This window comes from Papio anubis, chromosome 13 (assembly GCF_008728515.1).
Source record: "Papio anubis isolate 15944 chromosome 13, Panubis1.0, whole genome shotgun sequence".
Classification (NCBI taxonomy): domain Eukaryota; kingdom Metazoa; phylum Chordata; class Mammalia; order Primates; family Cercopithecidae; genus Papio; species Papio anubis.
In genome coordinates, this window is record NC_044988.1 from 5,761,303 (window position 1) to 5,788,885 (window position 27,583).

General features: G+C 41.8%; 2 protein-coding genes across 5 annotated transcripts in view; one reads left to right on the top strand and one right to left on the bottom strand.

The window, feature by feature from the left end:
• Positions 1–3,841: 3,841 nt before the first annotated feature.
• Positions 3,842–27,583, top strand: part of SPTLC1 (serine palmitoyltransferase long chain base subunit 1) — a 74,280-nt gene continuing 50,538 nt past the window's right edge. For 2 of the 4 annotated variants that reach the window (XM_003911970.4, XM_031654048.1), the window contains exons 1-3: positions 3,842–3,997; positions 6,263–6,370; positions 10,004–10,098. In XM_003911970.4, coding sequence (XP_003912019.1) covers positions 3,941–3,997; positions 6,263–6,370; positions 10,004–10,098 — 260 coding nt within the window. In that variant the 5' untranslated portion in view covers positions 3,842–3,940. The remainder of the gene's footprint in view (positions 3,998–6,262; positions 6,371–10,003; positions 10,099–27,583) is intronic. The other 2 variants (XM_021927683.2, XM_009189183.3) reach the window with 1 other exon arrangement.
• Positions 12,720–14,210, bottom strand: LOC103878526 (putative UPF0607 protein ENSP00000382826). The gene has a single exon (XM_009189182.4). It carries the CDS (start codon positions 14,037–14,039, stop codon positions 12,720–12,722), a length of 1,320 nt encoding a protein of 439 aa, XP_009187446.3. The 5' UTR covers positions 14,040–14,210.

A 27,583-nucleotide genomic window follows, 5' to 3' on the forward strand; every position in this document is an offset into this window, starting at 1 on the left:
GATGACCCTTTTATTCCTTCTATTTTCTCTGCTTTGCAGTGAGATTGTTTATCATATACATGGCCCACCTTTGTGTTTTGGAAGCAGGTAACTTGTTTTCTAGTCTCACCAGTCAATAGATGCAGAGGAATATGGCTCTTTCCTTTTATTCCTTCTATTTTCTCTGCTTTGCAGTGAGATTGTTTATCATATACATGGCCCACCTTTGTGTTTTGGAAGCAGGTAACTTGTTTTCTAGTCTCACCAGTCAATAGATGTCACCTACACCTGAGTATTAGATTATTTGTATGTGAATATTTGAGACTCTTTGAACTAATTTTTATGATATTTAGATGAGAGTTAAGACCTTTGGAGATGTTGAGATGGAATGAATGTATTTTGCACATGAGGCAGACATGAATTTGGAAGGCCAGAGGTTGGACTGTAGTAGGTTAAATGGCAGACCCCAAAAAGACATGTTAACATTCGAACCAGGGATTAGAACCTGGGAACATGGCCTAAGTGGAAAAAGGTTTTTTACAGATGTAACCAAGTTAAGGCTCTCGCTGGAAGAGGCAAAAAAGTCTTCTCCCTCAGAGCCTTTGGATGGAGTATAGCCCTGTCAACACCTTCATTTTGTATATCTGGCCTCCAGAAATGTGAGAAAATAAATTTCTGTTGTTCCAAGCATCCAGTTTTTGATTGTGTGTTACAGTACCCCTAGGAAACTGATACAGAGGCCAAGCAAAAGTGCCAAATCAAGCAAAATCCCACGGTGTGTTCCTTCCAGTTATCCCAAAATATAACAATCCCAAAGCAGTGGCTTAGAACAATAACAATCGTTTATTTTGCCCACACATTTGGGTGTCATCTGGGCTTAGCTAGGCATACCTCACTCAGGGTCTCTCAGTGGTGGTAACCAGATGGTGGCTGGAACTGGAGCCACCTTGAAGGTGTCATCCCTCATACGTCTGGTACCTGGACTAGTAAGACTCAAACAGCCAGGGGCTGGGGCAGCTGGGGCCCCTTAGTCTTCTCTTTCCCCCTCTATGTGATTCTTACATGATCTTTCTACATGGCAGCTGCATTCTCTTATAGAAGCTGCCACAAAGATATGCCCAGTCTCAAGGAGAGGAAAAATAGACTCCACCTTTTGATAAGTATATAAAAGAATTTGCAGATAGTACCATTGACTCAGAATTGCAGAGAGTATGGTGAAGTTCACCCCTCAGAGTTGTCTTGCTAAGTGGGGCAAGGAAGCTGCAATATTTATATTCCAGCTACCATCCGTCATCCACAATGGTAAGTACTGCCCAGGAGAAGATACATTCTCAGATACTTCCAACTCTCTAGGAGAGCAGGAAATGTAGGAATGGCAGCCTTCGAGGGGGTCCTCTGAGAAATGCAGGCGTGGCTGCTGGAAGGAAAGCACCTGGGGGAGGAAATGCACGCAAGCACAGGACTGTGGGCAGAGCACTGACACGGGTTCCATAGTGCCAACTTATGTGGAAATGTAGCACATAATGTAGCGGCATCATGATCTGGGGTAATACCTGAGGTCCACAGCCACAGAAAACTAGGATGCGACACACCAGAGTGAGGTTAAGAGCAGAAGTTTAATAGGCAAATGAAAGAGAAGAGCTCTCTGTGCAGAGAAAGGGGTCCCAGAGAAAATGGGTTGCCAGTTCTGCGGTAAAATGCACAGGGTTTTATGGATGAGCTTGAGGAAGCAGTGTCTGATTTACATAGGGAATGAAAGATTGGTTGGACCGGGTGTGCCATTTGCACAGTGCATGAAGAAGCTAGCCTCCCACCCTAATCTTTGATTATGCAGATGGCTTCTCTACCTGGCTGATGCCCTGTTGCCTGTTCCTTCACTGTACACGTGGTGAAAAAGAAAATGGAAGACGGAGTCTCCATGTTGAACATACCTGGTTTCCAGGTAGCCCTTTTCTATTGGCACAACTGCCAGCATTCTCCTATGCGCTTCCAGCTTGCTTATCTATGTTTCCAGCTCAATTTTTCAGGCTGCTCTTTGTCAGTAAAGAAATAATTTTGGGGTTGCTTTTTGTTCAGAAAGCAGCTCTGCTGAGGACTCTCTTACCCTCACTATCTGCCTAAATAATTGCTTTTTAACTCCTGTATCAATATCACTGGTACCATTTCAGAGTACTGGGGAAAGTCAGGGTTACTCAAATAAATGGCACTCAAAAAATCGTTATTCCTTTAGAAAAAAACATAATTAAGTCCCTTAACTCTCATTATACAAAAATGTAGTTTCCAGAATAAAGAGCTAATTGCAAATAACAACAAACTGCTGCATGAATGGTTGGAAATCACAGATGTGGTGAAGAAGGCCTTTCTAAGCAATATGCAGATCCAGAGACAAAAAGGGAACAGACTGAAGCACTGCATAAAATTTAAAATTAAAGTATGATGAAAGAGCAGAAACCACTAGGTGGAAACTGAGCAAAAATAGTTTTCACATAGGAAACAGAAAAATGTAAGATATGCAGAACGTATAGAGTTCCTATAAATCCATAAGAAAGCAAAAATAACCAATAGAAAAATGGATTAAGAATATGAATTGGCGATTCATACAGTCTATAAATGCCACTAAACATATAAGAAGCTGCGCAACCTCATGAGTAACCAGAAGCATCAATAATAAAGGTTAGTGAGGTATCATTTTATCTCCATTAAACTGGCAAATTTTTTTAAAAGATTGATAATATCCATCATGGACTACAGCATGGAAAAACTTTCAAATTATTTTAATTGGTTGAGCCATTTTGGCAGTACTTATCAAAATTAATAATGTGCATAGTCTTTAGATACATTCCATTTTGAAGAAACCAGTCAGAAAAACTCCAACATGCACAGAAAGATATACATAGAAGGAACATCGACAGTTATGGCAGCATTATTTGTAAGAGAGGAAAGGTGGGAACAACATAAGTATTCACCAATAGGTAAATGTTTAAATAAAATGGAACGAGAAACATACATAAATTATTCCATTAAAGTCTTCAGCCATTAAATACGAGATATATTAGGGGAAAAAATGCTGGAAAAAAAAAAAGTAAGTTGTAGAAGAGTATTGTCCCTATGATCTCAATCATATTTAAGAAATCCAATCCAATTAAGTATGTGTGCGTGCATACTGCTTGCATATGCATTGGAAGGCTCCAAAAGGTTCTGCACCGAACTGCTATAGATTTAATACCTGCAAAGCCTTGGCCTGTGTCTGACAAATAGGAAGTGCTATTTGAGTTGGCTATTTTTGTGTATAATTATGCATTTCTTAATGATAATGCATTCCTGGATTACTTATGTTACTAAACGTAAACGTATTGGCCAGGCGCGGTGGCTCACGCCTCTAATCCCAGCGCTTTGGGAGGCCCAGGCGGGCGGATCACCCAAGGTCGGGAGTTTGAGACCAGCCTGACCAACATGGAGAAACCCCGTCTCTACTAAAAATACAAAATTAGCCAGGCGTGGTGGCGCACGCCTCTAATCTCAGCTACTCGGGAGGCTGAGGCAGGAGAATCGCTTGCACCCGGGAGGCGGAGGTTGCGGTGAGCCAAGATCGTGCCATTGCACTCCAGCCTGGGCAACAAGAGCGAAACTCCGTCTCAAAAAAAAAAAAAGTAAACGTATTTCAATCATTTTAACACTCTGCGCCCAGCTGATGGCCAAGGGTAAGGCCCGTTCATTGCTACTTTCTCCATCCCAAATCCAGCAGAGTGCGTAATGGACACAAGGTAAACAATTCCTGGAAAAATTTTGCGGAATCCCACCCGACCGCGCCCAGCCTCCTCTCAACTAGTGCGCAAGTGCGAAGAGGCGGTGCCCAGCGCTCCACCGCCCCGCCCTCCTCGGAGGCGAAGACGTCACTGAGCGGCGACGCGCACTTTTAGAACGTGTTTGTGACCCGCCTTCCGGAAGGAAGCGGTTAACTATGGCGACCGCCACGGAGCAGTGGGTCCTGGTGGAGATGGTTCAGGCACTCTACGAGGTGGGCTCCGCGCCGTGAGCGGTCCGCGACCACACCCGGGCCTGGGGAGGGTGGGACGGCGCGTGTGGATTTGTGGCCTGGGACCTCGGCGGGACTGGCTCGGTCACGCCCAGACTCGGCGTCTCTTGCTGGAAGGACTGCCGGGAGCTTCTATTCCCAGCGGTTGAGTGTAGGGAGGAACGGGTGGGGGCTGGGACCGAGGGTCTCGGTTTGAGTTCTTATGCTCCGGGTCCCCTGGAGGGTCAGGAAAGGAACATGTGTAAGGGGTCGCAGGAGACAGGTCTGCAAAAACCAGAGTTTAGACGGACGACAAAACGAAGTGGTGAAAATGAGTGGAAAACCTTGGTCTGGGAACGTCCTAAGGAAGTCAGTTCTTTGGAACTATGGAACAGTTCGTTGGGGAATAAAATTGTAATAAATTGGAGTTTGTTTTTGTCGAAAAGAAACCAAGTGATTTAGGATCTGTGAATAAGAAATAGTTTGTCATTCTTCTGCGCACATCAGTTTTCTATCTTATAAAGATACAACTAGTTTAGTAGATACTTATTTATTGAGACGGAATTTCGCTATTGTTGCTCAAGCTGGAGTGCAATGGCGCGATCTCGGCTCACTACAACCTCCGCCTCCCAGGTTCAAGCGATTATCCTGCCTTAGACTCCCGAGTAGCTAGGACCAGATACCACCACACCCAAGTAATCTTTTTTTTTTTTTTAAATAGAGACGGGGTACTTGCTATGTTGCCCAGGCTGGCCTCGAACTCCTGGCCTCAAGCAGTCCTCCTGCTTTGGCCTCTCAAAGTGCTGGGATTACAGGCATGAGCCACCACACCCAGCTGCAACTGAATTTTAAATTTAACTTAAATAGCCCCATGTAACTTAGTGACTGTCCACATTGGACCACACAAGTCTAGATGCTAGGGATACTGCGGTGAACAAATAGGCAAAAGTGCCTGTGCCTATAGAGCTTACATTCATTTCAAGTGAATTTCACGTTACTTTTAATGATTTAGTGTCACCAAACTTCGTATCACTGTCTACTGGTAGGGGTAATGATGGTGTCTTCCATTGCAGGACATACTGGAAATTTTATCTTGAAACATAGCAGAGACAGCAGATATGGCTCTGTCTTATGCTCATATATTAAGTGACGCCCAATATTAGATTAATTATAGTGACCTAAAATGAGTCACTAAAATTGAATAATCTTTTTTATAAATGATTTTTTAAAGAAATGGATTATTTTCTGTTAAATGTTGTTTGCTTCCTTTTTGAAGATTGACAGTAGTGTAACTTTTCATTCCCCAAAACTGTCCAGCAGTGAGACTTGGGAGAACTCCTTTATGTAACATTTCCTGGGAAGGAAAAGAAGTGGCGTTTGTGATTTTTATTCACTAGACAAATAGTTTCTCAACTTAGGCGATTTCTTTTTGGAGTGAACTCTTAACTAGTGGCTTGGGTAGATGTTTGCTTGCTAGAATCCAACTATTGAGAAAACTAAAAGGGTATTTAGACATTCATAAATGAATTGTATTTAGGGGGATGAGCAAATTTTAAAATTCATAAAAATAAACTTCTTACTCCCAATTCCTATGCACATTGAATGTAGAATATGATTATCTTGTATAGTGTACCCAAAAAAGAAATAACCACTGAAATTAAATAATCTGATAGTTGATATCGTTTTAAATATTGGGATTCTGTGTTAGATTTTATTTATTTATTTATTTGAGATGGAGTTTTGCTCCTGTTGCCCAGGCTGGAGTGCAGCGGTATGGTCTCGGCTCACCACAACCTCCACCTCCTGGGTTCAAGTGATTCTCCTGCCTCAGCCTCCCAAGTAGCTGGGATTACAGGCGTGCGCCACCACACCCAGCTAATTTTGTATTTTTAGTAGAGACAGGGTTTCTCCATGTTGGTCAGGCTTGTCTCGAATTTCCTACCTCAGGTAATCTGCCCACCTCGGCCTCCCAAAGTGCTGGGATTACAGGTATGAGCCACTACGCCTGGCCTAGATTTTATTTTTTTAAATTTTATTCCCAAAGAAGTTTTAAAAGCTAAAAATATTAGGGGTTTTTCATGTGAAGGAGAAATCGCCTGCTATTAGAAATGGGGAAAGGAATGAATAGAAATTAAGGGAGCTTCTAAAGTAAATTGTTACGAATAGGCTAAAAGTCATAGGAGGCAGTATATGCAGGTGTAGTAAATTTTATGTGCAAGTGTTAGAAGTGTATGGTTCATTTCTTATTTGTTTTTGACTCACTCTTAGGCTCCTGCTTACCATCTTATTTTGGAAGGGATTCTGATACTCTGGATAATCAGACTTCTTTTCTCTAAGACTTACAAATTACAAGAACGATCTGATCTTACAGTCAAGGTAAGAAATTAAATCTGTTTTAATTATTGAGTATGTGATTATAGTTGCTCTGTCCTTCCAGAAAGGATTTTTGGTGGCTCAACTATGTGTGTTAAAGCATTTTCTGTAATGTAAGGAAATCAAGGGGAATGAAATATCAGGGTAGGCAAAATATGGGGAAATCTAGAAATAAAGTCAGTACCCAAATGAAGACCATATTATGTCTTGGGTACTTTGCTAGGAGTAAACAGCAGTCTTGCAAATAGATGGTTAGAAGGAAGCCTGGGCAACTGCTGGAGTTTGAATGTTCATATAAGGGTTGTGTGAGTTGCTGCAGAATAGCACAACTATTTCTGAAGTGTGGGATAAAGTTTCCCCTGTGGTCTTCCTGAAGGAGAGTCAGAGTAGAAAAGAATCCTACTCATACCCACCTCAAATGGAATTTTGATGTGTTGTGTATGGTAAAGAAAAAAAAATTCTGAGCATAGAAGTTAAATTTTCATAAATTGTCAAGTCACCCACAAAACTACATGGAAAAGAGCCTCTAGCTCTAGTGATAAGGAAAGAGGCGCGCGTGGTAAGTGCACAAAACTCAAAAGTGATTCTGTTTTTATTCTAGCCGCAACTAGACATGGTATTTCTAGCAGTGTATTCCCTGTGACTTTTGCATTGCAACAATTTTGATACTGCCGAAGTTGATGTAAAGTGACTGCGCCTGAAAAGCTTCAGGGGGTTTGAATAAGGATAGCTGTGATAACAAGTGCTATGTGGCTTACAGAGGAATAAGCGATAAGTGATGTTAAGTCAGTTTGGCTTAGACAAATAGAGCTTGTTATAACTATTCCTCATAAGGATAGTATGAGGAAGGGGTAGGATATATATTCTGTTAGGGTGCTGAGGACGAGGGTAAGTCATATGATACCGTAGCCGCCTAGTTTTAGTAGTACTGCTGCAAGTACTATTGAGCTGGCAATAGGGACTTCTATGTGGGCTTTAGGGAGTCATAGGTGAAGTCCATGTAGAGGTATTTTTACTATAGAAGCCATAATACATACTAGTCATATAAGGTTGTTAGATCAGGAGTTCAATAGTTCTTAATTAGTAAACATCATTATTAGGATATTTAGTGAACCTGAGCTATTTCAGGTATGGATGAGTGTAATAAGTAAGGGAGGGGATCCTACTAGTGTATAAAATAAATATGAGCTTGCATTAGGCATTCTGGTTGGTTACCTCAGCGGGTAATAACGATTAGGGTAGGGATGACTGTAGCTTTGAAAAGAATGTAAAATATAACTAGTTCTGTGGCTGTAAATGCTGTAATTTAAAAAGTTTGTAGGAAAATTAATTTGGAAATATTGAGTGTTTTTCCATAGGGGTGATTCATTAGACAGGTGATGTTGGCCTACTGGGATTATAAGAGGTAGTAGTCAGGCTGTTTGGATTGGAAGAGGTGATGTTAATGGGTCAGAAGAAAAAGTTAATGAGAAGTTAGATGAATTATTGTTAGGTTGATTAAAAAATAGGGTAATGAGGCTGATGAATAGGCTACGAGTAGCTATATTCAGATTATAGAGTTTTTGGAGAGTCATATTGTAACACTATAGTTGTTGGAATGATAATTTTTGGCATTGGAGTCAATTTAGATTTTGTACATAGTCTAGGCCAGATGCGTTGGAGATGGAGACTAGCAAAGCAAGGCCTACTGCGGCTCTGCAGGCAGCAAATACCAAGAGGATAGTGGGTATGAGGAATCCTAGAGTGAAATGCATGACATATTTATGATAAATATTGACAGTATGATGCCTTCTAGGCATAATCGGGATGATGTTAGGTGGGATCGATAGATTAGTACTCCCAGCAGTGCTACGGTGTATGCTAATACAATGTTAATATAAATAAATGGCATTTGGTAAATATGGTCTATCATAATCTAATGAGTCGAAATCATTTAATTTAAACTATTTACCAATTTAACTCAATCTAATCCTTTTTTGGGTTCATTCATAAATTAGGCCTAGGATTAGAATGGTAATTAGTAGAAGGGCTGTGCTGATTATTAGGATAAGGTTATTTGAAGGGCTCATGGCAGGGGTAGTAGTATGGCGATTTCTAAATCGAATAGGAGAAATGTGATGGCTACTAGGAAGAATTTTATGGAGAAGAGGAGGCAGGTATAGGTTAATGGATCAAATCCACATTCATAAGGGCTGGATTTTTCTATATAAGTATTACGTTATGGGAGTCAAAATGTAATTACTACTAATAGAGTTAATAAGGTGTCAGTTATTAGGGCTAGTGCTAGGTTAATTACTCTTTTTCAGACTTTGTCGAAACTAGTTGATTGGAAGTCAGTGGTACTGCTTATACTGAAAGAGTAGTAGGACCCTCATCAGTAGATAGAGACACATAGGAATAGTCATACGACATCTACAGAGTGTCAATATCAGGTGGCGGCTTCAAAGTCAAATGGTGGTTGGATGTAAAATGAATTTTTTTTTTTTTGAAACAGAGTTTTGCTCTTGCTGCCCAGGCTGGAGTGCAATGGCGCAATCTCGCCTCACCGCAGCCTCTGCCTCCCAGGTTCAAGCAATTCTCCTGCCTCAGCCTGCCCGAGTAGTTGGGATCATAGGCATGCGCCACCACCACGCCTGGCAAATTTTGTATTTTTATTAGAGACGGGGTTTCTCCATGTTGGTCGGGCTGGTCTCGAACTCCCGACCTCAGGTGATCTGCCCACCTCGGCCTCCCAAAGTGCTGGGATTACAGGCATGAGCCACTATGCCTGGCCTAAAATGAAATTTTAATTGGCAGAGAAGGCAGATGGTGAGAATTGTTGATCCAGTAATAACATGAAGTCCATGAAAGCCTGTGGCTGTAAAGAATGTTGAGCTGTAGATTCCATCAGAGATAATAAAGGGGGCCTCGAAATATTCTGAGATTTTAGAAGGGTGAGATAGACTCCTAAGAGGATTGTGGTAAATAGTGCTTGAATTACTTGTTTTTGGTTACCTTCTATTAGGCTGTGATGGGCTCAAGTAATTGGAACTCCTGATGCAAGTAATACAGACGTATTTAGGAGAGGTACTTCTAAAGGGTTCAGGGGAAGAATACCTGTTGGGGGTCAGTGTCCTCCTAATTCTGGGGTTGGTGCTAAACTGGAGTGATAGAATGCCCAGAAAAAACTGGCGAAGAAGAATACTTCTGAGATAATAGGAGCATCCCGTATCAGAGGCCTTTTTGGACAACTGCTGTGTGGTGGCCTTGGAATGTACTTTCTCGGACAATATCACGTCATCATTGATATATAGTCAGTGTGTTGGTTAGTAGGCCTAAAGTTTTAACTTTTAAGAGTGGTAGAATTAAAGTAATCCTATGGTTAGGCCAGATGTTATTCGGAGAGCCGAGAGAGCTCCTGTTAGTGGTCAAGGGCTAGGTACAACTATATGGTAGGCATGTGTCTGGTGGGTCATTATGTATTATCATGCAAACAAAGACTTACTAATAATGTGAAGACATAAGCTTGAATAAGAGTGACAGCGAACTTGAGAATAGTTAGTAAAATTAGAATAATAAGAGATAGTGAAGTAGCAGAGACACTAATAATTGATAATATTAGCACTGCACTGTATTTTAATTCTTTTTCTCCTATAGGAAAAAGAAGAACTGATTGAAGAGTGGCAGCCAGAACCTCTTGTTCCTCCTGTCCCGAAAGACCATCCCGCTCTCAACTACAACATCGTTTCAGGGTAAATTGATTTTGCTACCTGAAATACTTGTATTTGGCTTCTTGTAGTAACTTGCAGTGTATGGTGCTTTATATGTAGTAGTCCTTTTTTATCTGAAACAAGACGTTTAGAAGTTCCCAGGAGTAACAGCTTTAGCTCCTGATTTTAAAAAATTTATTCTAGGGACGATATAGACATTTTTTTAAATCTCCAATGTAAGCATTAATGCTTGCCCTTTTTTCCAAGAATGTGCACGTGTTAATATTTCAAATGGTCGAACACTTAAAATGAAAAGCAACAGACTCCTGGTTTTTACCCATCTGGTTATTTTCTGATTTTAAATCTGTTACATGTTACCTTCATAATTCTAGATACTATAGTATGCTTAACTACCGTTTGTTGATTCACCAACTACAGACAACACCTGTTGATCCCACAGTATGAATTATGGAGCTTCTGCTCACTTACGCCTCTTCCCTGCTTGCTTCCAGTGTCTCATCTATTTTTCACTTTTCATTCTCTTGGCTATCTTTGCTATATTGTATGTATTTTCATTAGTTAAGAAATATATTAAGAATACAGAAAGTTGATATCAGACACCTATATACCTGCCATCCAGAATTAATAGGTGTTAACAGTTTGCTATTTTTAATTCAAACTTACTTTTACAGATAAATACAATATTACAAATGTATCTTAAGAAATTCCTTCGCCTCCGTCACTTACTCTTGCCTCTCATACAGATAACCACCGTCTTGAAGTTGGTGATTGTCTTTGCTTATATTTATAATTTTACCATATATGCCTGTTGCCATAAAAATATTTAGTTTATTTTAAAATGTGATACGAGATATTTTCCTGAGTATTATTGTTCTGATTCTGATCTGATCACAGAGAAGCTTTTATTCTTCACTTCTGAAGATCTCTTTAGTCTTATAAAAGTTTTATATATTCTGAAATCAAACCTACCAATCTTTTTTTTTTTTTTTTTGAGACAAGAGTCTCGCTCTGTCACCCAGGCTGGAGTGCAGTGGCGCGATCTTGGCTCGCTGCAAGCTCCGCCTCCCGGGTTCACGCCATTCTTCTGCCTCAGCCTCCCCAGTAGCTGGGACTACAGACACACACCGGCACACCTGGCTAATTTTTTGTGTTTTTAGTAGAGACGGAGTTTCACTGTGTTAGCCAGGATGGTCTCGATCTCCTGACCTTGTGATCTGCCCGCCTTGGCCTCCCAAAGTGCTGGGATTACAGATGTGAGCCACCACACCCGGCCCAAACTTAGCAGTCTTTTATAATTTGATCTTTTGAGGTCTTAGGGAATCCTTTCCTACCCTAAAGGTCTAATTTGATTGTTTTCCATATGATGGCCAGTTGTCCCAGCATTATTAGTTGAATAATCTAGTATTTACCTACTGCTTGGAAATTTCCCTTCTTTGGTAAGCCAGATTCCCTTCTAAAGGGTCTGTTTCTGGCTTTTATTTTTATTCATTGGGTATATTTGTATCTCTGTGTACCAGAGACTCATTCATATATACCACAGCTTTATAATAAACGTTGATTAGAGTGTCTTTCTACCTCCATGTTCTTCAGAATTGTCTAGGCTATTCTTGACCCTTCTTCACTGTGAGTTTAGGTTTGGGTGATCATACCTAACCAAAAAAATGCATTTGGGTTTTTTATTAGAAGTGTGTTGAATTTATGGATTAATTTAGGAGGCTTGGTATCTTGCTGATACTTAATCTCACTACCCATTTATATGATATATATTGCTTGCATACTTGGGTCTTTTGTCTTGTATACTTGAGCCTTGCTCTGTCGCCAGGCTGGAGTGCAGTGGCGCAATCTTGGCTCACTGCAACCTCCACCTCCCGGGTTCAAGCCATTCTTCTGCCTCAACCTCCCGAGTAGCTGGGACTACAGGCACGAGCCACCATGCCTGGCTAATTTTTGTATTTTCGGTAGAGATGGAGTTTCACCATGGTGGCCAGAATGGTCTCGATCTCTTTTTTTTTAATTAAAAGCTTTAATGTCAAAAATACAAAGTTGGGAAGGGCAGAAAAATCACACACAAGACTGTCACTTCACACCTGGAGGGTTGCACAGTAGCCCGGCAGAGGCGCTCCTCACTTCCCAGATGGTGAGGGGGCCAAGCAGAGGTGCTCCTCACTTCCCAGAGGGTGCAGGGGCTGGGCAGAGGCGCTCCTCCCTTACAAACGGTGAGGGGCCCGGGCAGAGGTGCTGCTCATTGCCCAGACAGGGCGGAGGCCAGGCAGAAGGGCTCCTAACTTCGCAGACGGGGCGGTGGCCTGGCAGAGGCGCTCCTCGTTTCCCAGACGTTGAGGGGGCCGGACAGAGACGGTGAGGGGGCCGAGCAGAGGCGCTTCTTACTGCCAAGATGGGACGGCGGCCAGAAAGAGGTGCTCCTCTCTTTCCAGACTGTGAGGCAGCGGGGCAGAGGCGCTCCTCACTGCCCAGACCGGGCGGGGGGCCAGGCAGAGGCGCTCCTCACTGCCCAGATGGTGCGGGGACCAGGCAGAGGCACTCCTCACTGCCCAGATGGTGCGGGGACCAGGCAGAGATGCTCTTCAGGTCTTGATCTCTTGACCTCCTGATCCACTGCCTCGGCCTCCCAGAGTGCTGGATTACAGGCGTGAGCCATGGCGCCTGCCCTGCCGTATCTTCTTTCTCCTCCCAAGCGGCTGTTTTCGTCTCCTGGATTTTGATGTTCTACTTAACACCCCCATGTTCTTATCGATGTTGCCCAGCTGGAGGCGTCCTTCCCTTTGGGAAGCCTGACCCAGCTCTAACAGTGCCTCAGGAGATAGGCAGGGAAGCTTAGCGGGTGGGGCCCGCTCGTTTCTATCCCACCTCAGTTGCAGGGGAGGGGTGGGTTGCAGCTGCAGTGGTGGCCCTGACAGCTTTCTTTTGCGGGATCCGTGGCCGGCAGCTCTGGGTGGAGAAGAGCTACTTGATCCAAGAAGGGCTGCAGGATCTTTGAGCTGCATGTCCTTCCCCGCGATCAGCAAGCCTGGAGAGCTGGGCAGGTGGTCTTTACCCAGTACCTTCAAGGCTGCCTTCTCTGGCCACAGGGAGCAGCCCGGAACTGGGGCAGGGAGCACTGTTGGAGCTGGGTCAGGCTTCCCAAAGGGAAGGATGCCTCCAGCAGGGCTGTGTGAGCTGGAGACTCCATGGCCCTTGGAGTAGAAACTCACTGCATGCACCTGGGCCTTGTCACTCTGGTTCTTTTCTGTCAAGCTCTTGAGGTGGGCATTTCCGTCCAAGGGCCTGGGACTGCACCAGGAGGAAGTGAGGTTTCCCTGAGTCTCCAGGGGCCTAGAGGTGGAGGCTGCTTCCCCATTGCTACAAGGGCCCCTTTTATTGTCCTCCTGCCCCTGCGTCTCTACCTGGTCTTTCACCTCCGTTGCTTCTTTGGGCTCTTCTGCCCTCACCTCCGTCTTCGGGAGCCTGGCTGGGATCACCTGCTCATCTAATGAAGGCAGTCGGAGGTTAAACGTGCGTCTGAGACTAGGGATCCTCACAGGGCTGGAGTGTCCGAACATCATGGAGTTGCGAGCAGACAGCACGGGTTTCTTCCTTGAGGGGGGGCTCCAGACCACAGGAGGGGGGACCCTCGGTGGGGTGCCCCTGTTTCGAGGGAGAAGACACAGCCTCGTAGGGGCGCCGTCCCACCTGGCTGGAAAAGAAGGCACAGGATGTCGCTGAGGGTTGAAGAGGAATCGGGAACAGCCCAGGGTTCTCGAGGCAGGCATAGGTGCAGGAGCCGCAGGGTGAGCCCTGCCAGCTGGGAAGGCCTCACGGATAACACGAGCAGGTTGCCAATGGCATGGCGGGAACCTGTGGTGGAACCAGGAACAAAATACGCTGAGACGAGCACGTTGCCGATAGCCTCGCCGGGACCTGCGGCGGAACCAGGAACAAAATATGCTTAGTGAGTTGCCCATTTTGAGCAAGTTGTGCGCGGACGAAACTAGGGGTCAGAAGTGGAGAGGATACTCCTAAGTCACCCACTTCTCTGTGGCTGGGTGCGCACTGGGCACCTGGGAGCTTATGACATCACCATGGGGCTGGTGACAGAGCCAGGGTGTGGAGGAGTGCTTAGGAGCCCAGCAAGGGTGCCTACAAGAGGAGTCAAAGGACAAAGGGCGGGGCCCCTCCACCGGTCCAGCTGGACTCTAACCTCAGGGACGTCCTGCTCCTGGGGGCACATGTGTGGCTCTGGATGGGGCCTGGGGGCTGTTGGGGGTGCGGGGCTGATCCGCCAGAGCCCTTCCCGCCTAGTGCCTGGCCCAGGTGCTGGCTAGCACCCAGTGGCCCTGTCTTGGCTGGCCCTGTTCCCCGGGTTACAGTGCCAGAACTTGCTGGAAGCAGGGCGCAGGACCAGCCAGATCTCATCAGGCTCCCCAGGGCCTCTCCATTGCTTCTGTGCCGCCTGGAGCCAGGCCCGCCTTCTCCATGGCTGCCGTGGCCTTGAGGACCTCCAGCCTCGCTGAGCAGGTTTCCAAGGAGAGGACATGGTGCCCTGACCTGACTGGATGCTGCCTCTTACCGCATAGCCCCCTGGCAGGCAGGGCCTCCACTTCTTTTTACAAATTTGTCTGAGATCATTACTCAGGTCATTCAGGTGGTCATGGCCCAGCTGGGCTTTGAACCCGGGCTGTGTGATTCCACAGCTGGCACTCTGGCCTGTGTGCCTCATGATCACGGATACAGCACGTATTCTTATTTATTCCTGTAGTCCTGGGGTACTTCGCACCGTGGCATATCTGTAATAAGCACATGCACACCTAGAAGGAGGTCTTCACTTCAACATATAAGTTGGCCATGGCCCACTCTGGGCTCCAGTCCTCTACAAAGATGTAGGGCAGGGACTACCCATTGTCAGCACAGCACCATCTCACATTGCTCTTCTAATGGAGCCTTTCACCCCAGATGTTCTTTCTTGTCTGATGGGAAGGATCCAAGTATGTAAAGCTTATGTTCTAGATCAGCTTTGGTCTATCCTAAAATAAATTTGCCAGTGGATTATTCCATATAGATAAAACTCAGTTTCTCTGGTCTTCCTGGAATGTGTCTAGAAAACAAATACATTATTTACAAGTTAATAGTAGATCAATGTATTGGATTAAAATATGGCGAACATAATTTGGTCATTGTGAGCATGCCAGCTCAGTCAACTATTCACCACACATTATGATGCCCTAAATGTAACTCTAGATTTTCTTATGCCCTAGAGAAGGACATACTCTTGGGTGTCTGGACTAGGGAAACATGTATGAAAAACCATTCAGCCAGTCTACATCTTTTTATTGGAGAATTGAAACTGTCTGTATTCAAAGATATTATTAAAAGGCAAGAAGTTAACTACTGTCATTTTGTTAATTGTTTTCTGGTTGTTTTGTAGATCTTTTGTTTCTTTTACTGTTCGCTTTATGGTTTGGTGAGTTTCTGTACTGATAAACTTTGATTCTTTATTTCATTGACATATCTGGTGTAATTTTTTTCTCTTTGGTTACTCTTCCATTTAAAAATTTATAGTTGTGATAGACTCTTTAAAGCTGGTAAAAAGTTTTGATCACACACGAACCTGCTATACTATCCCCACATCCCCTGTCAATGCACAGAATTTGTACTTTTTTGCCTTAATTTATATTGTTCTGTATTGGGCATTTATTAAGAACTCATTGTGGATATAAATATCTTTGACTATTTTGATGTTCACCTTTCTCAAGGGTGATTTGAAAGATTCTAAAGCATCATTTCAGTAATGTAGAATTCTCAATTTGAATGTTAATTTATTTTTAACAGGTTGATAATGTCCTGTGTTTTTGCATTAGTAGTTATTGTTCTTTCACTTGTGATTGAAGCACTCCCTTAAGCATTTCTTGTCAGGCTGGTCTTATGGTGATGAATTCCATAAGCATTTACTTGTCTGGTAAAGACTTTATTTCTTTAATTTCTGATGGGTAGCTGTGCTAAGTACAGTACTCTTTGCTGACAGATTTCTCATTAGCACTTTGTTTGAATATATCATTCTAATCTCTCCTAGCCTTCAAGGTTTCTGCTGTGAAAACTCCTGATAGTCTAAAGGAGACTTGCTTACTTGGGATTTGATGCTTCTCTCTTGCTAATTTTAGAATTTTTTCTTTGTGTTTGACTTTTGACAAATTGATTATAATGTACCTTAGACAAGGCCTTTTTGGGTTGAATATGTATTAGACCTTTTAAGCTTCGTGGAACTGGGTGTCCATATGTCTCCCAAGAATTGGGAGATTTTCAGCTATTATTTTGTTAAATAAGTTTTCTGTGTCTTTGTCTGTCTCTTCTCTCTGTTTCTCTTCTATATTTCCAAAATCTGTTATTGTAATGTCATGGCACAAGTCTCATAGGCTTTCTTTGATTCTTTTTCCTCTTTTTTTCTCCTTTTTTCCCTCAGGCTGGGTTATTTCAAAAGTCCTGTCTGCAAGTTCAGAAATTCTTTCTTTTGTTTGACCTAGTGTGCCATTGAAGCTCAGTTGTACTTTTTATTTCACTCGTTCAGTTCTTCATTCCTAAGGTTTCTGTTGGTTTGTTTTCTTTAATGATATCTATGTCTTTGTTGAATTTCTCATTCAGGTTATGGCTTTTTTATTATTATTTGTTAGGTTTTCTATCTGTATTCTCTTGTATCTCATTGAATTTTCTTAAGATCAATATTTGAAATTCCTTTTAAGGCAGTTTGAAAATTGCCATTTATTTAGGGTAACTTTGTGAAACATTATGCACCTTTGGTGGTGTCGAGTTTCATTGCATTTTCATGTTTCTTATCTCCTATGTTTATATTTATGATACTGTTGACATGGTCACCTTTTCCAGTTGTATAGAGTAGTTTATGTAGAGAAAGACTTTCACCTGGAGAAGTGTCTTAGGGTGACAGTTGGATGGGCTGCATCTGCTTTAGTTCCGGGAGGACAGAATAATGTAGTGTCTGTGCTTTTCTCTTGCCTTTTTTTTTTTCTTTTGCTATTATCCATTTTGGTGATACCTGTGAGTGCCTTGGTGACCTAGGCTGCAGGAGCATGTGCAGTCTGTTTTTCTGCTCAGGACTGGGGGTTGTGGAGGAAGGCGGCAGTCTTCAGGAAGCTGCATGCCTAGCTAGTGAGTGTGTTACTGAGTCATAAGGGTTGGTTCACCCGTTTGAGATGGGACTCCCCTGGAAAAACTCGCCTGGCTGTGGATTACTGGGGCTGGTCTGCAGGCTTGAGATGGGGATCCTCTGGAAGCAACAGGCCCAGTTGGTGAGCACACCAATGGCATGAGAAATCAGCCCACAGTTAGAGTGTCGCAGTCACTAGGATGTGGAAGGCAAACCTCTTTGAGAGTTTGTTTCTAGGATAGAGAGAGCAGTAGCTGCTTTCCTGGAGAACGCTGTTGTAATGACAGGGTAGCCTCTGTCATTTCAGAGGAGGCAGTGACCACTAGTTCACGGAGCAGAATATACACAGCTATGGCTTGGCTTTCTAGATGGTGCTGTATGTGGGCTCCTTCTCTGGGGCAGTATAGCCCTGTGGACATCAAGCAGCTCCCTAAACTAGGCTGCTAGAGATGGGGTTTCTCTGTGTTGGTCAGGTTGGTCTCAAACTCCTGACCTCTGGTAATCTGCCCGCCTCGGCCTCCCAAAGTGCTGGGATTACAGGCGTGAGCCACCATACCTGGCCTACCTTTTTTTTTTTTTAAAGAAACTTGCTTATGTTGTTCTTTATTTTCTTCTTGATTTTTTTCCCCCAGGTTTCCTTACAATCATGCATCACTTAATGATGTAGATACGTTCTGAGAAATGTGTTAGGCAATTCCATTGTCATGCAAACATCATCGAGTAAACTTACACAGACCTAGATGTGTAGTGTGTACCTATAACCTGGTACACCTAGGCTATGTGGTATAGCCTGTTACTCCTAAGTTACAAACTATACAGCATGTTACTCTACTGAATGCTCTAGGCAGTTGTAGCAAACTTGTATTTGTGTATCTAAATATATTTAAGTATAGAGAAGGTACAGTAGGGCCAGGCGTGGTGGCTTATGCCTGTGATCTCAGCACTTTGGGAGGCTGAGGTTGGCAGGTCACTTGAGCCCAGGAATTTGAGACTAGCCTGGGCAACATGACAAAACCCCTTCTGTACCAAAGAATCCAAAAAATTAGCTGGGTGTGGTGGTATAGGCCTGTAGTCCCAGCTACTTGGGAGGATGAGGTGGCAGGATGGCTTGAGCCCGGGAGGTGGAGGTTGCAGTGAGACAAGATTGCGCCACTGTGCTCCATCCTAGGCAACACAGCCAGACCCTGTCCCCCCCCCCCAAAAAAAAAAAGTACAGTAAAAATACAGTATTATAATCTTATAGGACTACTGTTGTATATGTGGTCCATTTTGTCAATTGAGATGTCGTTATGTGGCACATGACTGTATATCCATTAATTGTAGGTGATTGAGACTGGCTCTCGGAAAACACATCTACACTCACTGTCCCCAGGCCTGGACTAGCTCCTGTCGTGCCTTTGTGTGGATTAGGGGAGGGTACTCTTCCTCCAGTAAGTGCAGCAGCCTGGTGCAGACCTTGGGCTGTGGTGCCAACACCTGGGTGCCCCTTCTAGGACCCCAGCTCATGCAGCGGCCTTGCACTGCCCTTTCTTCTGGCAGAGTTCAGATATAGCATAATGTGTCCTTAAATAATTTAGTGGTTATATTTTTATGACTTCATTAGTATTACTCATTAGTTGGGCCAATGTTATGAGACTGTATTTTCTTTATCGGATACTTTTGTTTTCCCCAGAGGTAATCATTTTTGTTTGGTCACTTGATTGGTTCTATACTGGTCTTTAATTTAATGTTGTTTTCCTCTAGGAGCATAAAACTCCATTCAGAATGTTCACACGTTAGTTATCTGCTGGATTCACTTTCTTTGTTCTTTCTCTATCCTGCTCCATTCCTGACTGGTTGTTATTTGCAGCCGCTACACAGGGTGGCCCTGGTGTGTCCAATCACCATTAGCTTGAGAATTTCATTTCTCTGTTCTGCATTGGCTATTTCCTATCTCTTGGTTTACAGTAGATTATAGATGGATTTCGGAGAAGGGTCATGGGAGGTGAATTTCTTTTTTGAAACCTACACATCTTAAAATTTTTTATTTTTACCCTTTTGCACTGTACTGATTGTTTTATCAGTTTTTATTGATCTGTTAGACACTTCCTCAATATCTGGTGATTGTTAACATCCCTTCTTTTTTTTCCAATATGCACAATGTTTTTATTGTCATCAAGAACATTATGTAAATTGTTTGCAGAAAACTACAAGAAAATAGAAAGATGTTTTGTTGATAGTCATACGTTGAGTGTTACTTTTCTTCAACTTATGCAATACCTATTTATATTCAGTACTGAGTTGACACAAGAGTAAGTGAATTTACTTAAGTCTTTTTTCTTTAAACAGCAGCCTTATTGATATATAATCTATATACCATAAAATTTACCATTTTGAAGTGTAAGATTTTTTGACTTTAAACAGCAGCCATATTGATACATAATCTATGTACCGTAAAATCCATCATTTTGAAGTGTATAATTAAGTGGTTTTTAGCATATTCCCAGAGTTATACAACTATCACCACCATCTAATTCTGGAACATTTTTATCACCCCAAAAGAAATCCCAAAGCCATTAGCAGTCACTTCCCCCTCCTTCCTCTGCGCAGGCCTTAGCAACCTACTTTCTTTATGGACTTGCCTATTCAGGACATTTCACATTAAAAGGAATAAACAATACTTAGCCTTAGTTTCTGGATTCTTTCATTTAACGTAATGTTTTCAGGATTCATCCACATTGTAGCGTGTATCCATACTTCATTTTATCATGAAATAATATTTCAGTTTATGAATATACACATTTTGTTTATACATTAATCAGTTGAAGCACAATTGGGTTTTTTCCCTCGTAAGAGTATATGAAAAAATAAAATCTGTATGAATAAAACTGCTATGAAATAATGTGTACACATTTTTGCGTGGGCATAATGTTTTAATTTTTCTTAGATATGTATCTAGGAGTAGGATTGCTGGGTCATATGATAACTCTGTGTTTAACATTTTGAGGAATCCCCAAACTGTTTTCCAAAGTGGTTGCATCATTTTGTATTCCCACTAGCTACATATGAGGTTTATAGTATCTTCACATCCTCAGCAATGCTTATTATTTTCTATTTTATTGTAGCCATCCTAGTAGGTGGGAAGTGGGATCTTGTGGTTTTAATTTGCATTTCCCAGATAACTAATGATGTTGAGCATCTTTTCATCGGCTTATTGGCCATTTGTATGTTTTCTTTGGAGAAAAGTCTACTTTAATCACTTGGCTGTTTTCAGTTGGGGGTTCTTTCTATCATTAAAACTGTAAAAGTTCTTTATATATTTTGAATCCTTGTCCCTTGTCAGATATATGATTTGCAGATTTTTTTTTCATTCTGTGGGATTTTATTTTACTTCTTTGATAGTGATCTTTGAAATTCAAAAGTTTATTTTAATGAAGTCTAACCTATTTTTACTTTTGTTGCTTGTGTTTTTTTGTCGTCTGTAAAAACTTTGGCTTAATCTAAGGTTATGAAGATTTACTCTTTGCTGTCTTCTAACCGTTTATAGTTTTTGCCCTTAACATTTAGTGTGTAATTCAAGTTAATTTTTGTATATGGTGTGAGGTAGAGGCCTATCTTTATCTTTTTTGCAGGTGGATGTCAAGTTGTCCTAGCACCATTTGTTGAAAAGACTATTTCCCTTCTGAGTTGTCTTGTTGAAAATCAGTTGACCATAAATCTAAGGATGGTCTATCTATTTTCAAGAATGACACACTAAAACGGTCATTGAGAGCCCTGTTAATTTTCTTCAGTTTTACTGAGGCATAATTGCCAAATAAAAATTGTATATATTCAAGGTGTATAATATGATTTTATATTTTTATGTATACACACACAAGCACACACACACACATTGTGAAATAGTGATCACAATCAAATTAATTAACATATCAATCACCACATTTAGTTACTGTTTGTGTTTTAGAGGGGTGAGGATGGGGTGGGCTTTTTGACTGAGGGGCTTGCACTAGGATAATCAGACAGGGACCTGCTCGTTTATTTGAGGGGACCCCCAAACTTAGTATTTGTAGTTTTTATTCTCTTGGCTTTGTGTTTCCCAGGAGAGGAGTCCTCTAGTCTGTTACTTTGCAGGTAAAAAGCTGCTTTCCACCATTTGGGAGCTGAGTTGAAGGCAAGAGGCCCAGGGTCTTACCATTCATTATGTAACTTACACTAATTTTTGTCTTCAGAGTGGCACCCCTGCCTTCACTCGTTCTTTCTCTTAAGGACTTCCAGTTTATACACAGCCTTTCCAGAGAGCATTTCTTCAAGGTGGAGGGGAGTGACTGCCTGTTGTCTAGGCACCCAGCCAGTCCTCCTGTTGTCAGCCTTTCCCATTTTCCCATGTTTAGAGGAAGCTGGTACCCCAGTTTGGGAGCATGTTTCAGGCATTGCTGCTTGGCTTTTCACTGCTGGCCCAGGCTTGTCTTTCTCTTTGATCTCTTTGACTTATCAAATACAACTTGTCCATTTGCTTTCCGGTTTCCAACATTTTGTCAGCTCTTCTCCTTGTTCTGGTCTGGGTAGGTTTAGACCTTTAAACTTTGTATGCATTTTGCATTTGCTTTCCGAGTGTGCTTTCAGAAGAGATCAAGGGGTGAGGTGGTTTTTAATGTTAGCTAATATTAAATGGGATGAAGAAATATCAAAGCAGGGTCAGTAAAGAGAGGTGGGGTTGCTGCATGTATTTCTTGTTCATTTCTTTTGACTGTCACATATTCTTCTGTTGTGTATAGCCACCAAATTTCACTTCTCCATTTTCCTCATGATAGACACCTAAACCGCCCCCATTTCCCACTGCTGCAAATAATCCTCTGATTAATATTCCCCCATGAACCTAATATTCCCTTGAATTTCTCTGGGGGTATAGAGCCAGGAATAGGATACTGATACATGCCTGCCTGATTTTCCCTTAGGACCTTCCTGTGTCGTCTGTGGTCCCCTGAGATAGTATATAGGAATTCAAGTTTTCCCTACATCTCTGTTTAGCAATACTGTTTGCTTTGGATTTCTCTTGCTATTAGAGCCTTTGAGCATCATTTCATCTGCTTTTTAGCTGTTGGAGTTTTCTGCTTCTTTGAATGTGTCTTCATATCTTTTACCTATTTTTCCACTGGATTCCCAGTCTGTCTTTTGATATACCTTGTAGATTTGAATCCTTAGTCAGTTTTTGACTTAGTAGTCTATTACATTGATTCTAAGACACATACTGTTTTTCCCTAGTTTAAGATCCCTGAAGTGGGGGTGAATCTTAAAGCTGCTGAGAGTCACTGGTGAGTCATTGTCAGCCAGGAAGGGAGTTTGTAGCATGGTTCTCATTGCCTATATACCGGTGAACTTGGTGGTGGTGAGCTTACTGTCAGCACTCCAGCTGAGGTGCGTGCCCTGCTGGTCAGTGAGGTAGCTGATGGCCGGAGAAATGGCCAGATCTGCAGAGCAGAGGCTCACAGAGGCTAGGATGACGAAAGGCTTTGAAGATCTCTTTGTCAGACTTCCTGTTGCCTTTGGGTAGTATCAGCTCACTTTCTAGAAACGTGATTTAATTGGAAGGACGATAAAACTGTGAGGTTGGTTCAATAGGAAAGTTGCAGCATCAGAACTTGAGAATGAGTGACAGTTAACATGTCAGATAATCTCAGAAATGATAGTGGAGCATGCTGGTAAAAAATGCCAAGATACTGCCAAGAGCAAGAAGGAGACCATGGTATGAAAACTTGTGGTATCAGTGACTTAGAGGAGAGGGACAGAACTCAGCTAAAGAGGTTTTAGGAATGTCTCGACTGATTTATCTTGCTTCTATTTTCCTTTTCATAAGTACAAATGTAGTGTAACAAAAATCTGTATCTAAGAATGTATAATAGACCTTTTCATTAAGCATAAACTAAAAAGCTGTACATGACAAGAAAATATCAATGTATTTTAATTGACACTGTTTCTCTTCCTTAGTGATGGATAAAATGCAATTGATGACATCTTAGATTCAGTGAAATACAATAAACCTCTTCTCTATCATCCGTCTGTTAACTTTATCTTTGGTATCTTTCGCTGAATCAAATTTCTTAATTTTGACTTAGTCAAATGCATCCATCTTGGCTAGGTTTGTGTTCTTGGAGACTTGGTTAAGAAATCATATCCTACCCTCCTACCCTGAGGTCCCAAAGACATTCTTCCACTTTTTGTTATCTTTTCTAAAATACCTTTTAGGTTTTTAATATATCTGGAATTCATTTTGTACCAGGATGTTCACCTTTATCCATAGAGAAAAATTTGTGTGAAACCTAGTGGTTTGTGGGGTAACTGCTGTCATTTTCCAGGTATTCATATGTACACAGCTCTCTTGAGTTCTAGATTCTTTCATTGGTCTCTGCTTACCTGCTGCAGTACCAAACCTGTTGTTAACAGGGGTCTGTAATATTTGCTTCCTTCCGGTAAAGCACCTCCCTGTTTCTAAATTCAGTTAGTCATTCCTGAACTTGTATCCTTCTGTGTAATTATTGAAGTTTATAGAGTTCTGTTAGAAATTCTGGTGGAATTTTAATTGTGATTGCATTGAGTTTGTAGTTTATTTTGGCAAAATATAATATCTTTAAAATGTTGAGCCATTATATCTTATCATTTATTACTGTCTATATTTTTCTTGATACTGTAAATACTTTATATTTTGTTGCCTTTATTACTATTAATTCCAATGGTTTGTTGATTTCATTGAGTTTTTTATGTAAGGTGATCATATCATCTGCCGATAACAATGTGACTCTTCTCAGACGTGTGTGTGTGTGGGCACACTTGTTGATTCACATTTTTGGACTTACAGTTTTACTGGTATGGTCTTTAGTAATATGCTGAATAGTGAAAAGATACCAAGCATCTTTGTTTTGTTCATGTTCGTAAAAGTAAGCCTCTCTTGTTTCCCAGTTAATATCTGTAGATTTTAGGTATTATAGTCTAATCAGTTCGAGACCATTCCCCCGATCCTAGTTTTCTAAGTTTTATAAATAGATATTAAACTTCATCAAATGTCACTTCTGCATCTAAGATCATTGCATGACTTTTCTTTATTATGTTGTATTTTCTGAAATTCTTGTTATTTAACTTCTATTCATATATCTCTTAGATGTACTCTGTTCTTTTTCTAACTTAGCTGAACACTTACTTTACATTTTTTATCTTTTCTAGTACTGATTCACATCCTCTTTACAAAAGACCCTGAGTGTAATTCAGAATTCAGGCTTAAAAAAAGGTTTTGAAAGATAATAAAGTACATATTCCTTATTACAGAACCACTCTCATGTAGTCTAGGGCAGCACCCCCAGAATAGTTTCATTCCATTGAATACATAAAATCAGTAAAGAGTTTCATGTATGTTTAGGACAGGTTTTGCTACTTAATGAACTTGCTGCAAACTTTCAAAATTGTGTATGAGGGATAATGAACTTTTCTGTGTTTAAGCCTATAAATTCCTTTCTAAGTACTATTCCAGCTGTAGGCTATACTTTTTTTGGGGGGGCGAGGGGAATGGAGTCTCGCTCTGTCGCCCAGGCTGGAGTGCAGTGGTGCGATCTCGACTCACTGCAACCTCCGCCTCCCGAGTTCAAGCCATTCTCCTGCCTCAACTTCCCCAGTAGCTGGAACTACAGGCGCGCACCACCACGCCCAGCTAGTTTTTTTTTTTTTTTTAAATAGAGATGGGATGTCACCATGTTGGCCAGGATGGTCTCAATCTCCTGACCTCAGGTGATCCACATACCTTAGCCTCCCAAAGTGCTGGTATTACAGGCATGAGTCACTGCACCCAGCCTGTAGGCTGTATTTTAATGTGTATTATTCAGACCTAAATATTTTATTTATTTATTTATTTATTTATATTTTTGAGATGGAGTTTCACTCTTGTTGCCCAGGCTGGAGTGCAATGACGCGATCTCGGCTCACCGCAACCTCCGCCTCCCAGGTTCAAGTGATTCTTCTGCCTCAGCCTCCCGAGTAGCTGGGATTGTAGGGATGCGCCACCATGCCTGGCTAATTCTTTTGTATTTTAGTAGAGATAGGGTTTCTCTGTGTTGACCAGGCTGGTCTCGAACTTCTGACCTCAGGTGATCTGCCTGCCTTGGCCTTCCAAAGTGCTGGGATTACAGGCGTGAGCCACCGTGCCCGGCCCAGACCTAAATATTTTCTAATTTTTATTGTGGTTTTTTTTTTTTCTTTGACTAAAGCATAATGTTTTCCTTGAGTTTTCGTCTTTTCAGTAATTTATAATTTATTGCTATGTGATTAAAAAACATGTTCTGGATGATAGCTTTCCTGAATGATTCTGCTGCTCTTGTTGAGACTTGCTTTATGTCTTCATTGTAAATTTTGCAAATGTTCCACGGCTTTATCACAAAAATTTATATTATATATTCCTTTTATTCAAGGTGTCTTGTGTCCATTACATCAAGCATTTTAGTTATTATTCAAATAGTTGACAGTCTTAGCAATTTTCTGTCTGGTATGTAAGTGAATGAGAAAGAAAGAGACAGTGAAGATCAGTGTTACCCCCCATGTGGATTCATTCTCTGTCTCTGTTTTGTTTTTAACTTGTTTAGTTCGAAGGTGTGTTATTAGATGTATGTGGGCTCAGCATTTCTGCATCTTTTTTAATGTCCCTTATCTCTAACAAAACTTCTGTTTTACCTTAGAGTCCATTTGTCCGATAGCAGTGTAGCTACACCAGCTTTCATTTAGTTATTATGTGATTAACAGGACTCCATTTTCAGTTTTACTGTGTCATTGTGTGTAGTTCTTTTGTACATAATTGGATTTTAATCCTAGTATCATTTTTTAACTGAGGAGTTTAATCTGTTTACATTTATTTTGATTACTCACTCATTTGTGTAGGAAACACTATTTCTGCTGAAATATGAGGTGATTCACAATTTTCCCAATGACGTTTAAAACAGTTTGTTGGCCCATTTGATATGTAAACTTAAAGAGGAAATAGCCAAAAATAATGTTATTTGATTTATTAATTTAATTGCACATATATGTTTAAAATGTCATTGTGCAAATAATATATTCAAAAATACTGCTGCTTCCTTTGCCCCATGCAGCAGTTTTATCCTAAGTCTTCCTAGGCATCTGGGATACCATTAGAAGCATTGAAAAATGTATGTTTAAAGTCTGTCATTTTCACTTCTGTCTGAATACCTGGATGCGTAACTTTTTGAATCTGTGTATGCTGCTGTCCCTCAAAAGGTTACCCAACGCTCATTCGGTATTTGTGATTCTACGCTTGACCCCTTTCAGGGTTGCTTTTTGTTGTGGTCTTTAAAAAGCCTTGCTTACTTGGTTGTATAGTGTTTCACTGTGAAGTCCCTCTCCCAGGAATATGTATTATGTGTGGGAAATAAGTACAAGATCTGTGTCAAATTATTTTCTCTCCCTTTAAAAAAACAAAACAAAACTGATTTCTTCAAAACACCTAAAGGTAGCATTGTTAGAGATCATTCTGGTTGAAGTTGTAACTAATTAGCAGTGGGTACAACTGCATATAATAGGAAACCCAAACTTAGGTGGCTCCGGCAAAGTACAAGTTTATTTGCCCTCACAAGTGTGGAGCGAGGTAGCTGGCGCCACAGATGATCAGGGACCCAGGCTACCATCCTGCTGCTCTGCCCTTGAGGTGTGTGTCTTCCATTTGTAGTCACCTTAACGGAAGATGGCGGGCAAACGGGCAGAAAAGAGGCTCCTTCTGGCCCTGTCAGCTTGGTGACCTCAACGCTGGCCACACCTAGTTGCAGGAGCAGCTGACAGACGTGGTCTTTTGTTCCAGGGCAGTAGCCTTAATTATTTCATTTCTTTTTTTTTTTTCCCTTGCCTTTAGTCTGCTTGATCAGGTTTTCTTGATTAGACTTCCTTTATTCTTTTCTTCTCCTCATGCTTCACGTAAGTAATTCCTGTCCAGTTTTTTTTGTTTTTTGAGACAGAGTCTCACTCTGTTGCCCAGGCTGGAATGTAGTGGCACCGTCTCGGCTCACTGCAGCGTCTCTCTCCTGGATTCAGGGGATTCTCCTGCCTCCGCCTCTGGAGTAGCTGGGATTACATGCATGCACCACCACGCCCAGCTAATATTGTTTGTATTTTTAGTAGAGACAGGGTTTCACCATGTTGGCCAGACTGGTCTCGGACTGCGGACCTCAAATGATCCCCCTCCCACTTTGGCCTCCCAAAGTGCCGGGTTTGCAGGCATGAGCCACCTTGCCCCAAATGTTAATTAATCTTCCTCTCTCCTTACTGAGCAGTACAGGGACTTACTAGACTCCTTCTACTTCAGTTGTTCCCCGTCCCCACTCCCCCTTT